Source organism: Equus asinus, chromosome 5 (genome assembly GCF_041296235.1).
Source record: "Equus asinus isolate D_3611 breed Donkey chromosome 5, EquAss-T2T_v2, whole genome shotgun sequence".
Lineage (NCBI taxonomy): Eukaryota > Metazoa > Chordata > Mammalia > Perissodactyla > Equidae > Equus > Equus asinus.
This window is the reverse complement of record NC_091794.1, coordinates 95,833,706-95,848,319: the sequence shown is the minus strand read 5'-3', so window position 1 is coordinate 95,848,319 and position 14,614 is coordinate 95,833,706. Positions and strand designations below refer to the sequence as shown.

General features: G+C 43.7%; 1 protein-coding gene across 5 annotated transcripts in view; it reads right to left on the bottom strand.

Moving 5' to 3' along the window:
* Positions 1–14,614, bottom strand: part of STPG1 (sperm tail PG-rich repeat containing 1) — a 53,347-nt gene that overhangs the window by 24,677 nt on the left and 14,056 nt on the right. For all 5 annotated transcript variants that reach the window (XM_070510698.1, XM_070510697.1, XM_014855056.3 and 2 more), the window contains one exon: positions 7,198–7,316. In XM_070510698.1, coding sequence (XP_070366799.1) covers positions 7,198–7,316 — 119 coding nt within the window. The remainder of the gene's footprint in view (positions 1–7,197; positions 7,317–14,614) is intronic.

Sequence of the window (14,614 nt, the reverse complement as noted above, 5' to 3'; positions counted from 1 at the left end):
AATGAGTGGGCTCTGAGTGCCAGGCACTGTTCTGAGTCCTCTACATGCACTAACTCATTTAATCCCCATTTTAAAGATGAGAAGCCAAGGCCAAAGGAGATCCAGCCCAAGCTCACATAGCCAGGAAGTGTCAGAGCCAGAATTTGAACCCAGGCAGTCTGAGTACAGAGGCTACTCTTAACCACTAAACCACACTAACGCTCAAAGGAGAATGTGTAAGATAAAAGAAAAACAAAGTCCCACTGGGGTATGAGTCGGGAATTCTAGTGTTGCTACTAGCTAAGTGACCTTGAGCAAGTCACCTCTCTGGGCCTCAGTTTCCTCATCTGTAAATCAAAGATGCTGGACTAAATGCCTTCGGGTGTCTTTTAGCTTCCAGAGCCTCTCAATCGAGGGAAAGCTGAAGCAGGAAACGTAACTGCGGCTTTTCTAGGCTTGAACAGTGAACAGTGAAGAGGCACATCTCTAGCGCCCGGCCCATCGCCACACTCTCAGCACCGCCATCAGTTCACAAGAATTTTCTGGACACCATTACGTATCTGAGGAGCTAGGGTTGCCATATAAAATACAAGCCCTGCAAGGCTCCACCCCACCCTGCCCGTTAAATCTGAATTTCAGATAAACGACAAAGAGAGATTTTAGCGTAAGTACGCCCCATGCAATATTTGGGACATACTTATACTAAAACAGTTGTTTATCTGTTGTTTAGAATTTATCTGAAATTCTAAATTAACTAAGAATCCTGTATTTTCACTTGCTAAATCTGGCAACCCCACGGGACCTTAATCATGTTTTAATTCTGCCCCACTGCAAACTGGTTTGACTCCAGGCCAAATAAGAGGGGGACGGTGACCTCTCCTACTGGCTCTTAATGTCCAAGCGGGGTCCTTCAGCAGCAGCAGGCTCAGCCGGCCAGTGGCAGCTTGTGAGGGCGACTGTGAAAAATTAAGAAATTTTGCTAGCAGTAGCTTGAAATCAGCCAGGGCGGGAGCATTTACATCACAAGAATTGGCAAATGCTAGAAACCAGAATTTTTCTTTGTGGAGGGGAGAGCTGGTTTGCCAGCACACCACTACCCCAACGTGGCACCCAAGTAGGTTTCTAAGCTACTTGGAGGGAAATGTCCAGCTGCAGAGAATCCAAACCTTCTCCTGCAACTGCCGGGGCTGGTGCATGGCTCTACAGGAGGGCCATAAAAATCCAGACCTTCCACCTCTGGGATGACAGTCCATGTGACTAATGTCACATGACTCAGATGAGTTTAGGCCTCTCAGAGCACACCCCAGAGAATAACAATCCAGGTTGCAACTGGTATGAACTTAGCCACCTCTTGCTTTCTTGGCCGAGACCACCCCAGAAGTCAAAAGCCAAACAAACGAAACAAAAACAGGCGTGGGAGGGAGAAGGGAAGAGAATCATTTATCGGAGCTCCACTGACTGCCTGCCGAGCGCTCTGTTGAGAGCACTGTTCTGGGTGCTATCCGTCTTCTTCCCATGCCTGCCCCACAGGGAGAGGACTGCGTGAGTCAGTACACGCACAGGGGCTAGAGCAGTGCCAGTGTGTGCCTGCCATCATCAGCAGCATTCCTAGTCTTCAGTTGCCCACGACAGCCTCAATGCAGCCAGGACCCTCCTTTGGGGGTTAAAGACCTTCAGAGAGAGACTGAGCAAGGGCTGACTGGCTGATATGCTCCCACCCAACACATCTGGGTGACATTTGGTCAAAACGCACTTTGAGAGCTCTTTTGAAGGATTAAATTCCCAAATGGGCAGCCTCTGCATGTGCCAAGGGTGGAACACAGCTCTACACCCACTTGACCTTGGGATAGGTTTAGAGAGGTAAGGAGGAGGGGAAGAGTGGAGCAGGGCATGCGCCTCATCATCCCAGGTGTCTCCACAGGTCATGGGAGGGCTTAATCTCCCACAGCCTGGAGCCAGTTCCATCTGCACCCAGCCTGGATTTTCTAGTCCTGATTTCATAGATTCTGTCCAATTAATACTCTTGGGTTTGTCAAATCAATGGTCTGTCAAACTGTTTCCTGGCTTGGAAAACGTGGTCTCTGTTGGCTCATTGGCTAAAGACCACACTGGACCTGCCTTCTGACACTTCAAACATGTTCCACCCTGCTTCGGTCTATTTGGGGGGCTAGCTGGTGATTCTCAGGAAAGCACAGATGAACAAAAAAGTAGGAGTTTGCTGAAGGGCTAGAGGCATAAGTGGAAGACGGCCACGCCTGAGGCGGAAACGGAGCCTCGTCCTGTGGTGAATCCACCGGCAAAACCACACAGGAACTTGGGGTTCCAGAGGGAACAACTTCCTTTTACAAACACCTCTTTTCTTAGGGTCTTGGGACAATGCGTGCATCCACCCTGTTGACTTCATCGAAAGCTAGAAAGCCTTTACTCAGATTGATGTGGCCAAAGTGATGAGGAGAACATAGACCAGAAGCAAGAGAGCTGGCATCTGTCCCCAGGGCACGTCCCCTCGCTGGGCCTCAGTTCCCCCATGTGTAAACCTGCAAAGAAGCAAGTGGAGGTGTCCAGATCCGTGGTTTTCAAACGGCACTCCAGGCCTCCACGAGGAAGGCAGGGAAAGGGGCCAGAGTTGGCAGCGGCTTCAAGCAGCAGTTCCCCTGATGGGCTTCAGCAGGAGATGCTGTCACAGAAAGGGCCCCTCTGTGGATTTAGAGGTCGCCGAAGTCCTTCTGGTTCAAACTGTCCACAACTCTGAGATCTGCCCCTTATACGATGCCCCTTCTGTTTTCTCTGCCCGCTCCATACACTGATGCCTGGCATCAAAGTTTACAAGCCTCTGATCACAGTGAACAGGGAGAGGCAGCGAGTACACTACAAGCAAGAAAACATCCCTTTTTTGTTCAGAATGGGGGAGGATGTCAGAAAGGGAAAGTCGCGGGAGCCCGAAGGGAGCTTCTCGAGGAGACTGTTTCTTAGTCGCCCAGGTGGAGAACAGTGTGGGGGAAGCAGCGGGGACACTGGCCACCTGGGCAGATGACAATGGGGAGCAGGTCTCTGCCCATCGCTGGCCTGGCTGGGTTGGAAACGGTCAGAAAGTCAAACCGGCATTTTCAAAGCATCCGTTAACATCGGGATTGTCCCTGAGCGCGCCACGCTGCTCTTCTTCAGAGCCCTCCTCTCTCTCAACCTGGAACCAGCTTGTCAGCAGCCCCCGGAAGTCTCCCGAGTGGAAAGTGGGCAAAAACTCTACTCGACAAACATATTGAAAGCAACTAACTGTGGGCCAGGGCCTGTGCTGAGGCGCAAGGATACAGGCACGAGATGTTAGCTGCTCACAAATTCCAGGAACGGGATGGAGGAGATGCAGCCAAACAGTGCAAAATGGGTGGGATGTGTTCCTGCGACTCAATGAGAAATGCATAGACTTGAGTTGGGACCATTCATTCAATCCACTTTTGTGGGGCTCCGGGGTCTGGAAAGGACAGCAATGATGGCTGTCCCAGGACCTCCCGGGCAGGTGGAGATAGGACATGCACGCCCTTCAGGCCAAGCAGAAGGTGGTCAGGGGCACGAGACGGGCTGCGGGAGTTCAGAGGAGGATGTGCCTGCTTCCACCTGGGGAGACGCTGGGAAACAGTGTCTGGGGGCCAGGAGCTGCTGCCTGAGGTTGCCGTCGCTCTGCCTGACCCTGGCTGCACGAGTTACTTAACGCTCTTCGTGTCTCAGGGTCATTATCAAAAAGTGTGGATAAGGACAGGACCAAGCTCACAGGGTTGTTATGGGGATTGAATGAGGTGAAAATGCAAAGGTCTTCTAGGGGTTCCAGGCACACTGTCAGTGCCAGCCAAGTGCCGCTAATTCCAGGAACATGTCCTGCAGGCCCCTTAGAAAGGGGTGCTGGTGACAGATGCCCAGAAGTCAGGTTTCCAGAGCAGGAAGGTCGGGCAGACCCTATTGTGGTTCATTATGCCGCCAAGTACACACTGAGGGTAATTATCCCCTTGGACACCGTGGTCTCTGCAAACCGAACTCCTTTCATTTAAATATCTCTGACATGTAAAACATCCCTGGTCCAGTACCTTATCAAGTTGCAAGTGAACAGTATTAACTTTGTACAGTTCCACCACAAATTAGACACTGGCCTGCTTATGGTTTGGGAGGGTGGATTCCCTGTCAGGCTACGTGTGAAATTAATGTGGGTTTTCAACCGTGCCGTCTGGAGCATGTGGTGCTTGTGCCACCAATCAGGTTTAGAATCACAAAACAGTAATTCCCAGCAAGGGCCTCCCTATTACAACATCCTTATTTTAAAGACGAGGAAACAGAGACGCGAAGACAGTGAGTGGGTATCCTTTGGGTCACCCAGCTTGGGAAACTGTGACCACAACCCAGGGTGAAATGGAGGCAGAAAGGAGGTGGGGGAGAAAGTGTCCACCAGGCGCTGGGCTCTGCTCTGTCCCAGACGGGCGTGCCTCTTCCTGTAGGAGACTCGCCAGCACATCTGTACACAACTGTAAGATGCTCAGGGAAGAAGACTTCATTTCTAGCAGCCCAAACTGCCAGGCCCCAGGCTCTGTACCCGGCAGTCAGACTTACGGGGAATGTGAGCTGCGCCACGGGGCCCGGATGATTCCTCCAAAGGCAGACTGGTAAGGTGAGTGTACATTTCAAAGGGCACCGATCTTCTGGGTTAAAGATGTGCTAAATGGGTCACAGAACTAATGCGAGGGCACAACCGAGTCATGAGAGCAGACACAGGGTGTGTGCGATTAATCTTTTAAGAAGGCTAGTGAGACACCAGAGTTTAAAAATCTGTTTTTAATTTGGATTGCCTCACTAAATTATCAGGCAATGTTAAACAAGCGTCTTAACTTCTCAATGCCCATTCCCCTCAGGAAAAAGGAGACTAATGAGCATGGAAGAAGAGATTTTGTTTTGTCTTTATAGCTTGAAGAACCTAGAAAATTATACAATCCAAATTTTATGTTTCAGATAAGGAAACTGAAGCCCAGAAAAGTTAAGCGACTAGTTTAAAGGCACACAGCTAGTAACTGAGCAGAACACAGGCAATCTCATTAATGGATCCCATTTATGGATGTGCTTTCCACAGAATTCCAGACTTATTTACAAAATGTTTTCAAATACTTAGATGAAAGTTTTCACATTGTCAAACCAATGTGACCACATTTGAAAAGTACGAATCAAATTTCTGAGCTATTTCTATATCTGACGCTGCCTCTAGCTTTTGCCAGCTGCCACCTTGGTCCCTTCAGCAGAACATTTTCTGAAAAGCAATAGTAGTTTAAAATGCTAACTTTAAAAGCCAGCCCATTCACATCCCCATGCTTTAGTGGTTAAGTTCATGTGCTCTGCTTTGGCGGCCTGGGGTTGGTAGGTTTGGATGCTGGGTGTGGACCCAGCACAGCTAGTCAAGCCATGCTGTGGCAGCATCTCACATAAAATAGGGGAAGATTGGTACAGATGTTCACTCAGGGCCAATCTTCCTCACCAAAAAAAAAAAAAAAAAATACCAGCCCATTCAGTTTCTGGATTTGAATCTTCAGAACCAGATCATGTAGAAGGGATGGAGCCTACACACACTACCTGACACCTTCTATCTGGAGCTGGGTCTGTTTTGCTAAAGCCTTTTCAGAATGTGCTTACTGACTTTCATAGATCAAATTACGGCTTTGAGAGCCACAAAGGGAGGTGTGGTGCAGTGTGTGGGAAGAGCATGAGGCTTTGGAGTGAGTGAGCCCTGGGTGTGAGGTCTAATTCTTTCAGCGTTGATTCAGCAAATATTTGTGCAGGGCCTCTTCTCTGCTAAACCCTGTGTTGTGTGACCTTGGGTGGATCATTTAACTTCCCTCAGCCTTGGTTTCTTCTTTTGTTAAATTAAGGTAATATACCCTTCCTTTTAGCTTTAAGGATTAGAGACACGGTCTAAAAACGATTTCACACATAGTAGGGATCAGTAAATTATGGTTGCTATTATTTTTATTAGAGTCTGGGCTGCAAATACCCTAGAGATGGACAACATATTATCACTAAACTGACAAAAAGGACACCAAACAGAAAAGAGACAGACAGACAGACAGTTTAAACATAGAGAAACTAGAGAGAGAAGAGAGAAAACTCCTGATCAAACATGTTATTTATCATCTTTGGGGGAAACCTACAAGCAATTACAAATATATATGTTTGTATGTATGTGAGTGTGCATATATGCGTGCTATATTCTTTATTCTTTGCTTTCTTAGAATCTTAAAAGATCAGAAATGAAAGGAACTTAATCATCTTCTAGTTCAGGTTCTTGTTTACAAATGAGGAAGAGCTGAGGGCAAAGGTGCTGCCAAGGCCCCTCGACTCCTTCCTGACGCACCTGCGCTCAGAACCCACATCTCCTGGTTCCCTGGCCGCCATCTGGGCAAGGAGGGGGACGAAAAGCATTTTCAGAATGCAGCAAAAGGTAAGCGAGACGAGGACGCCTCCAAAAGAATGTTATTCTAAAGGTCCTGGATAAATGAATAAAGGAAATAAGACTTTTAAAGACTCTAAGGACAGCTCAAGCTGCTTCCGCCCCCTGCTGGGGAGAGAGGGGAGGGTCAGACCCCTGGGCCTTCAGCGGCAAAATCCCAAAAGTTAAGTGAGGACCCTCAGGCCAAGCAGAACTTTCCAGATCAAAGAGGAAAAGAGACACAGAGATATTTCGAGAAGAGGCTGAGGATGGCGGAAATACAGGAACAGTAACAACACCTTGTTAAAGGAAGTTTAAAACTTAAGAGGGGCCTTCATCTCAAAGGTACTTTTAAATTTATTAGACTCTTTTATTTTGCCTCATGTTATTTGAAGAAAGTCTTATTTCCTCTCATAAAGAGTGAGGCTGGGGGAGGCAGAGGAAAGGATTTTTACCTTTTACTTCATACTCCTGGGATTTTTGAGTTTTCCATTTTTGCAATAATTTTTAAAAACACCTTTCTTCTTGAAATTTGTTTTGGCTCAGTGTGGCACCTTAAGTCCAGACATGCTGTTTTCCCCAGGATTTAACATCTTTCATTCTTACAGCCCAGGCAGCGCACAGCTGGGCAGGGCGCCCGGCTCCTTGGCGGACACTGCCCTCTACTGGTCACACGGACAGACGCACCAGCCAGACCCGCGTGCCCGGCCTGTGAGGCTGAAATCCAGCCGAAAAGTAAAGAATCTCGAAGACAACGTCATTACCTTTTTGCGATAAAATCTCTTGGCTTGACTATTAAATCCTTTTTTTTCTGATTCTGGAATTATCGAAGCTTCACATTTAAAAGGAACAGAGGACTGTGTTGGGTATGCAGCAGTAAAACCTACACAACAAAAATAAAATAAAAATTAGCAAAGAACAAAGAATTGACAAAAGCAGAAAACACAGAGCTGTATATTAATGTTTTACTTTAAATGGAATAGAAAAGAAACTTGCCTTTTGACAAGAGAGAAACATGAAACTGGATTTTTGTCAAGTGTAAATTACCCTCTTCGTAATTTATTGGGTTTTTTCCCCTCCAGCTCTTAAGTTATATATAGCTGAAGCACACTGTCCCAGGTAAGAGAAAGGATCTGACAGAGAAGATGTTCTTCGCAAGTAGGAAGGGGACACAGAACCACCTGGAGCAGCCTGGAGGAGGCAGGGGGACAGAGCAAGATCCTCACTCATCCTCAGCCCAGAGTGACACATCAACGAGCATGATGAAGACACAGACGGGGAGGGAAATCCCAGAGTGGGGCTTGCTCTCACTTTTCAGGGCGCTGTGCAAGACAAGTCTAAGTTCAGATTTCCGCTTGAGCAGACGTGGGGTTAAAAAGCAGAAGGAGATCAGTTATAGAAAACCAAATTAAAATTTTGGGAGCCAGCCCTGTGGCTGAGTGGTTAAGTTTGCACGTTCCGCTTTGGTGGCCCAGGGTTTCGCTGGTTCGGATCCTGGGCATGGACATGGCACCGCTTATCAGGCCACGCTGAGGCGGTGTCCCACATGCCACAACTAGAAGGACCCACAACTAAAAAATATACAACTATGTACTGGGGGACTTTGGGGAGAAGGAAAAAAAAAAAGGAATATTGGCAACAGATGTCAGCTGAGTGCCAATCTTTTAAAAAAAACAATTTATATGTCTGGGTTGTGATGTATAAATGCTATATAAACTCCCCCTTTTCCCCTCTCCCACTCCCCACCTCTGGGAGAACGTCCACAATTGCTAAGATTCCACCGGCAGCATCTATCTATCTATCTGCATGGCAGGCTGATCACAAACTCTGACCTGTGAGTGTCGTAGAATCTGACTCATTTTTTGATGTTTGGCTGCTGACAGCTTTTAAGCTTCACCACTCCCTCGTCCCTTTCCACCACACATCTGGGCAAGCCGATGAGGAGGCCAGGATGCTCCCTCCATTGGTACCAACTGGAAGCCCAAACCACGCAAACCCCTGCTCTCACTCCAGCCCCGCCTCCTAACCACAATAAAACCCTCGTCAGTCTCCTATCCCTGCTCTCTCAAGCTATTTTTGGACCAGATTGGGAAGCCTGCCATGCTCTCCCCAGAAAGCCTCGTTATATGAGTAACAAACGTTTTCATATCCTCTTGATGTGTGTACGGCAGCATCAGTCTTGACATTTAAGCCAAATTTTGGGTGGGGGAGTCCATCTTGACTCTGTAAGATGTGCCAGCAGGGAGCCAAATTATCTCAACATCAGAGTCCTCCCCCTCAGAGACAGAATGTGTGCAGAAGTGGAAAAAAGACAGCCAAGAGAAGAAAGGCAGGATTTATTAGGGTGGGGGCGAGGTGGCATGGAAACTGTCTTTAAGGCCCATTTATTAGTCTCTTAGTTTTTGAAAAAACAAAACTACTTTCCAAAGAGGGAAGCCCAACGTCATCAGGGGCCCCTCAGGACTCACGAACCAGCTCGACAGAGGAGGAAACTGAGGCTTAACCACACAGCCAGTAGGTGAGCAGCTGGGGTTTGAACGTTTGTCTAAAGAGCCCAGGCTCTTGAACTCTAAGCTGTCCTTCCTCCTGCTGAGCCTGGCCCACAGTAAGGACTCCACAAACAAGTGAATGAAACAATGGGGATGGAGCAACCTCGCCTAATTTGCCCAGGCTGAGGATGAAGCAAGTAAAAAAACAGAATATGTATGTTTGGTTAGAAAACACTTGGAGATACCAATACACGGTATATTCTTTTCCTCCCTTCTCCCTCACCCTCGTTAAAGTAGGTGGATGGCTATGTATCTTTTGCTTTAAGGAAGCTAGAGAGCAAATCAGAAAGCAGTACATGCAAGGCTTCCTAGCTGTTGTTTCTAAAAGTCTGAGTCATAGAACAACCAAGAGATTTTGCAGAGAAGGCAGTAAAGAAAGGAGGCTTCTGAAGAAAGGTAAAAGGAAGGTTTCCCCGTGATCAGAAAGCAGATCCAACGCTTTGGCTTCTGGCTGTGGTGGAATGGCACGAATCAAGGCAACTCTCAGGAGAACTACCAAAAAACCAGGATTTTAAAGAAAACACTCTGGGTAACTGACCTTCCACTTCCAATCAAAATGAGATTGGATTTGCCCTCCTCACTGAAAAAGTAAAGTTGAAAATGGACAAAATATATGAAACAATGGTTTTCAAGCACCGAACACTGAAACAAATGAGGTTCACAATAAGACTGCCCCCAGCTCACGGCTTACTGGAGAAGTTTCCAGGCTGTAGCACAGGGAGGAGGAATCCAGGCGGAATCTGGTGGTCTTCTCAAATTGAAGAAATGGATGTGGGCATCCAGGAGGGCCTCATGGAGAGTTCCCAGAGCAGAGAAGCACAGACGAGAGAGCTGAAGGGAGACCTGCACTGGGTTCCCCTCGAGGAGTTTGAGTATCAATCGGCACACGCGTGTGGGAAAACTACCCAAAGCTGGGGAGAGAATCGTCTGAAAGAATGAGGGTGACCAATAGCTGATGCTTACACTGGGCCAGGAACAGCTCCTGTTCCTACGAGCCGGACAGAAAACCTCCTAATTCATGGAACATTAAGTAGGGTACGCAGAAGAGTTTTGCCCCAGAAACAGGGCAAAGTTACCCCTTGACTAAATGCTGCTCTGGTTTTGGCTAACAAAGTTTAAAAGCAAGACTTGAAAAGATCAAAGTGTTTCCCAGTAACTTAACTGCATTCTAGAACAAAGCACAAGAATTTATTGGACTATAAACACATACAGACTCAATAGGTGAAATTCAAAATATCTGGCATCCAATAAAATATTCATGGGGATGCCAAGAAGGAAAAACTGCAGTCGAATCAAAACCAACTCAGAAATTACACAGGTCATAGAATTAGTGCACAAGAACATTCTACCCACTATAATAACTGTATTTGATACGTTCGAGAAGCTAGAGAAAAGACTGAACATATTAAATAGAGACATGGAAGATATTAAAAAAGATCCAAATCAAACTTCTATAAATGAAAATTAAGATGTCTGAGATTAAAAACACACTAGATAAGGGCCAGTCTGGTGGCCTCGTGGTTAAGGTCAGTGCACTCTGCTTCGGCAGCCTGGGTTCAGTTCCCAGGTGCAGACCTACACTGCTCCGTTAGTGGCTATACTGTGCTGACAGCCCACACACTAAAAAATAGAGGAAGATTGGCACGGATGTTAGCTCAGGGCGAATCTTCCTCAGCAAAAACAAAAACAACAACAACAAAAAAACCCCACTAGATGAGATTAACAATAGACTAGATACTGCAGGAAAAAAGACTAGTGAACTTGACAGACATGGAAACTATCCAAAATAGGAGAAAAAGGACTAAAAAGTACAGAATATCAGTGAGCTATGTGACAACTTCAAGGAGCCTAACATACATGTAATTGGACTTTCCAAAGAAGAGATATGGGGAGAGAGGAAATAGAAAAAATATTTCGAGAAAAAAATGAAAATTTTCCAAAGCTGATAAACCCTATCAACCCACAGATCCAAGAAAATCAATGAACCTCAAGCAAATGAAACATAAATAAAACTACACTATGGCACATAAAATAAAATTGCTTTTAAAAAGTGATGAGAAAATCTTAAAATCAGGCAGAGAAAAAAGACACGTTACATACAAAGGAACAATGTAAGAATGACAGGAGACTGCTGTTGGAAACATCTTTAAGGTATTGAAGGAAAAAAACTGTCACCCTAGAATCCTGTACCCAGTAAAAGTATCTTTCAAAAACAAAAGCAAAATAAAGACATTTAAAGATATACCAAAGCTGGGAGGATTAATCTCCAGCAAACTGGAACTACAAGAAATGTTAAAGGAAGTCCTTCAGACAGAAGAAAAATGGTACCAGCTGGAAACCTGTGTCTACATAAAGGAATGAAGAGCTCTGGAAATAGTAAATCCATGGATAAATATAAAATAGAGAATTATGAGTATAAATTGACACATTTAGATATAAATATAAAATTTAAATCATTTTAAAAATAATGGATTAAAGCAAAAACAATAACACTATTGTGGGATTTATAATATATGTGGAAGTAAAGTGTTTGACAATAGCACAAAGGCAAGGAAGAGAAAAATGAAAATATAGTATTGTAAGGTTCTCCTGCTATATGTGAAGTGTTATAATATCACTTGATAGTAGAATGTCATAAGTTAAAGATGTATACTATCAACTCTATAGTAGAGATCAGTACATTTCTTCTATAAAGAGCCAGATAGTAAATATTTTAGGCTTTGCAGGCAACATAGTCTCTGTGGCAACTACTTAACTCTGCCATTATGGAGTGAGAGCTGCCATAGACAATACATAACAAAAGAGAGGTGGGGCTGGCCTGGTGGCACAGCGGTTAAGTTTGCACACTCCGTTTCAAGTGGCCCAAGGTTTGCCAGTTCGGATCCTGGGTGCAGACCCTGCTTATCAAGCAATGAGGTGGCAGGTGTCCCACATATAAAATAGAGGAAGATGGGCACAGACATTAGCTCAAGGCTAATCTTCCTCAAAAAAAAAAAATAGGGGTAACTGTGTTCCAATAAAAGTTTGTTGATAAAAACAGGCGGCAGATCGGATTTGGCCCAACGGCCAAAGGTCACCAACTGTGTTCCAAAGCAACCACTAAGAAAACAATGCAAAGACCTATTGCTAATAAGTCAACCAAGGAGACAAAATAGAAACAAAAAATACTCAACACAAAAGAAGACAGAAGAAGTAAATAAAGAACAGATGGGACAAATTACAGATGCAATTGCAAATTGGAAGACTGAGGCAAGCAAACTGCAAGATGCTGGACTTAAACTCACACACCAAGAATCACGTTCAATTTCAAGTCTGAACATCTCAGTTAAAGGACAGAGGGTCAGACTGGATAAGAGAAAAAGACCTACCTATATGCTGCCCACAAGAAATACACTTTAAATATCAACCCGGCCAATAGGGTAAAAGAACGGAAAAAGATACACTATGCTAATACTAATCAAAAGAAGCCTAGATATTAATATCAGATAAAGCAGCTTTCAGAGCAAAAAATATTGCCTGCAATAAAAGAGGGTGATTTCATAATCATAAAGGGGTCAATTCTTCAAGAGAACGTAACAGTCCTAAATGCTGATACACCCGATAACAAGAAACTCAAAATACAGAAAGTAAAAACTAACGAAACTGCAAAAAAACCCAGAAAATTATACAGTTATTGTCAGATATTTCAAAATTCCTCCCTCAATAATTTAAGCACGTAGATAGAAGCTCAGTAAAGACATGCAAGACATGAACAATACTATTACCTAACTTGACCTAATTGACAATTATAGAACATTCCACCTATCTATATAATCTATCCCAGAAAACTGAAGAGGAAAAGACATTTCCCAACTCATTCTAAGAGGCTAGCATTACCCTGATATCAAAAACAGACAGCGTCATTACAAGGGCGGGCAGAGGGGAGGAACCACTGCAGATCAATAATCGTCATAAACATACACGCAGAAATTCTTAGAAAAATTTTAGTAAATTAAATCCAACAATATATAAAAAACATAATACATCATGACGAAGTGAGGTTTACCCCAGTACTGCAAAGATAGGTTAACATTTGAAAATTGATGTAATTCACCATGTTGACAAAGTAACAAAGAAAAACTACAGGATCATCTCAATAAATGCAGAATGAAATCATATAGTATGTACTCTTTTTTGTCTGGCTTCTTTCATTCAGCATAATTACTTTGAGATTCAACCATGTTGTTGAAATATCAATACTTTATTGCTTTTTATTGCTGAGTAGTATTCCATTGTATAGAAATGTGAGAACTGTTTATCCATTGTAATGGAAATTTGAATTGCTGCTAGCATGGGGAAATTACAAACAAGGCTGTTACTGGGCCGGCCTGGTGGCATGGTGGTTAAGTTCGTGCGCTCTGCTTCTGGGCCCAGGGTTCATGGGTTTAGATCCCAGGCGCAGACCTAGCACTGTTCATCAAGCCATGCTGTGGCAGTGTCCCACGTGCAAAATAGAGGGAGACTGGCACTTATTAGCTCAGGGACAATCTTTCTCAAACAAAAAGAGGATGATTGGCAACAGATGTTAGCTCAGGGCCAATCTTCCTCACCAAAAATACCAAACAAACAAATAAGCCTTTTCTAAACATTTGACTACAAGTCTTTGAATGGACATAAGTTTTCATTCTCTTGGGTAAATACCTAGGACAACTGGATCATATGTTTAACTTTTTAATAAACTGCAAACTCTTTAGCAAAGCTGTAGTACCTTTGTGCATCTCCATTATTAGTGCATAAGAATTACTGCTACTTCACATTCTCATCAACAGTGGGCAGTCTTTAATTTCAGCCATCCCATTAGGTATGTAGTGGTTTCTCATTGTGCTTTTAATTTGCATATCCCCAGTGACTAATAATGTGGAACATCTCTTCATATGCTATTTGCTATCTATATCTTTTTGGGGGGTGAAGTCTCTGTTTAGTACATAGTGAAAAAGAATTTCATAATATCCAATATCCTTTTATGATTAAAAAAAAAACCCTAACAAACTAGGAATAGCTAAATAAGCAAATTTCCTTAATCTGATAAAAAGTATCTATGACAAAAGCCTATAGCAAACATGATACTGAATAGTGATATATTAAAAGCTTTCTCTTGAAACAGAGAATGAAAGTAGGATGTGTATCATCATAATCTATTCAACATTGTCCTGAAGGACTCCAACCAGTACAAAGGTCAAGAAAAATAAATAAAAATATATGAATCAGAAGAAAGAAATAAAGCTGTCATTATTCACAGATGACAAGACTGTATATGGAGAAATTTCAAAAGAATCTACAGTTAACCTATTAGAGATAATAATTGAATTTAGCAAGGTCACTAGAATCAAGGTCCATATACAAAAATCAATTTATTTTATTTCTATACCAGCAACAAAGAATTAGAAATGAAATTAAAATATTATCATTTATAACAGCATAAAAATCAAATGCCTACAAGAGATATAAAGAAGATATGCAGGACCTCTACATAGAAAACTATAAAACATTATTGAGAAAAATGTAAGAAGATTTAAATAAAAGAAAGGAAGCTAAATTGGAGAACTTGAATTGGAGAACTCGATATTGTAAAGATGTAAATTATCCCTCAATT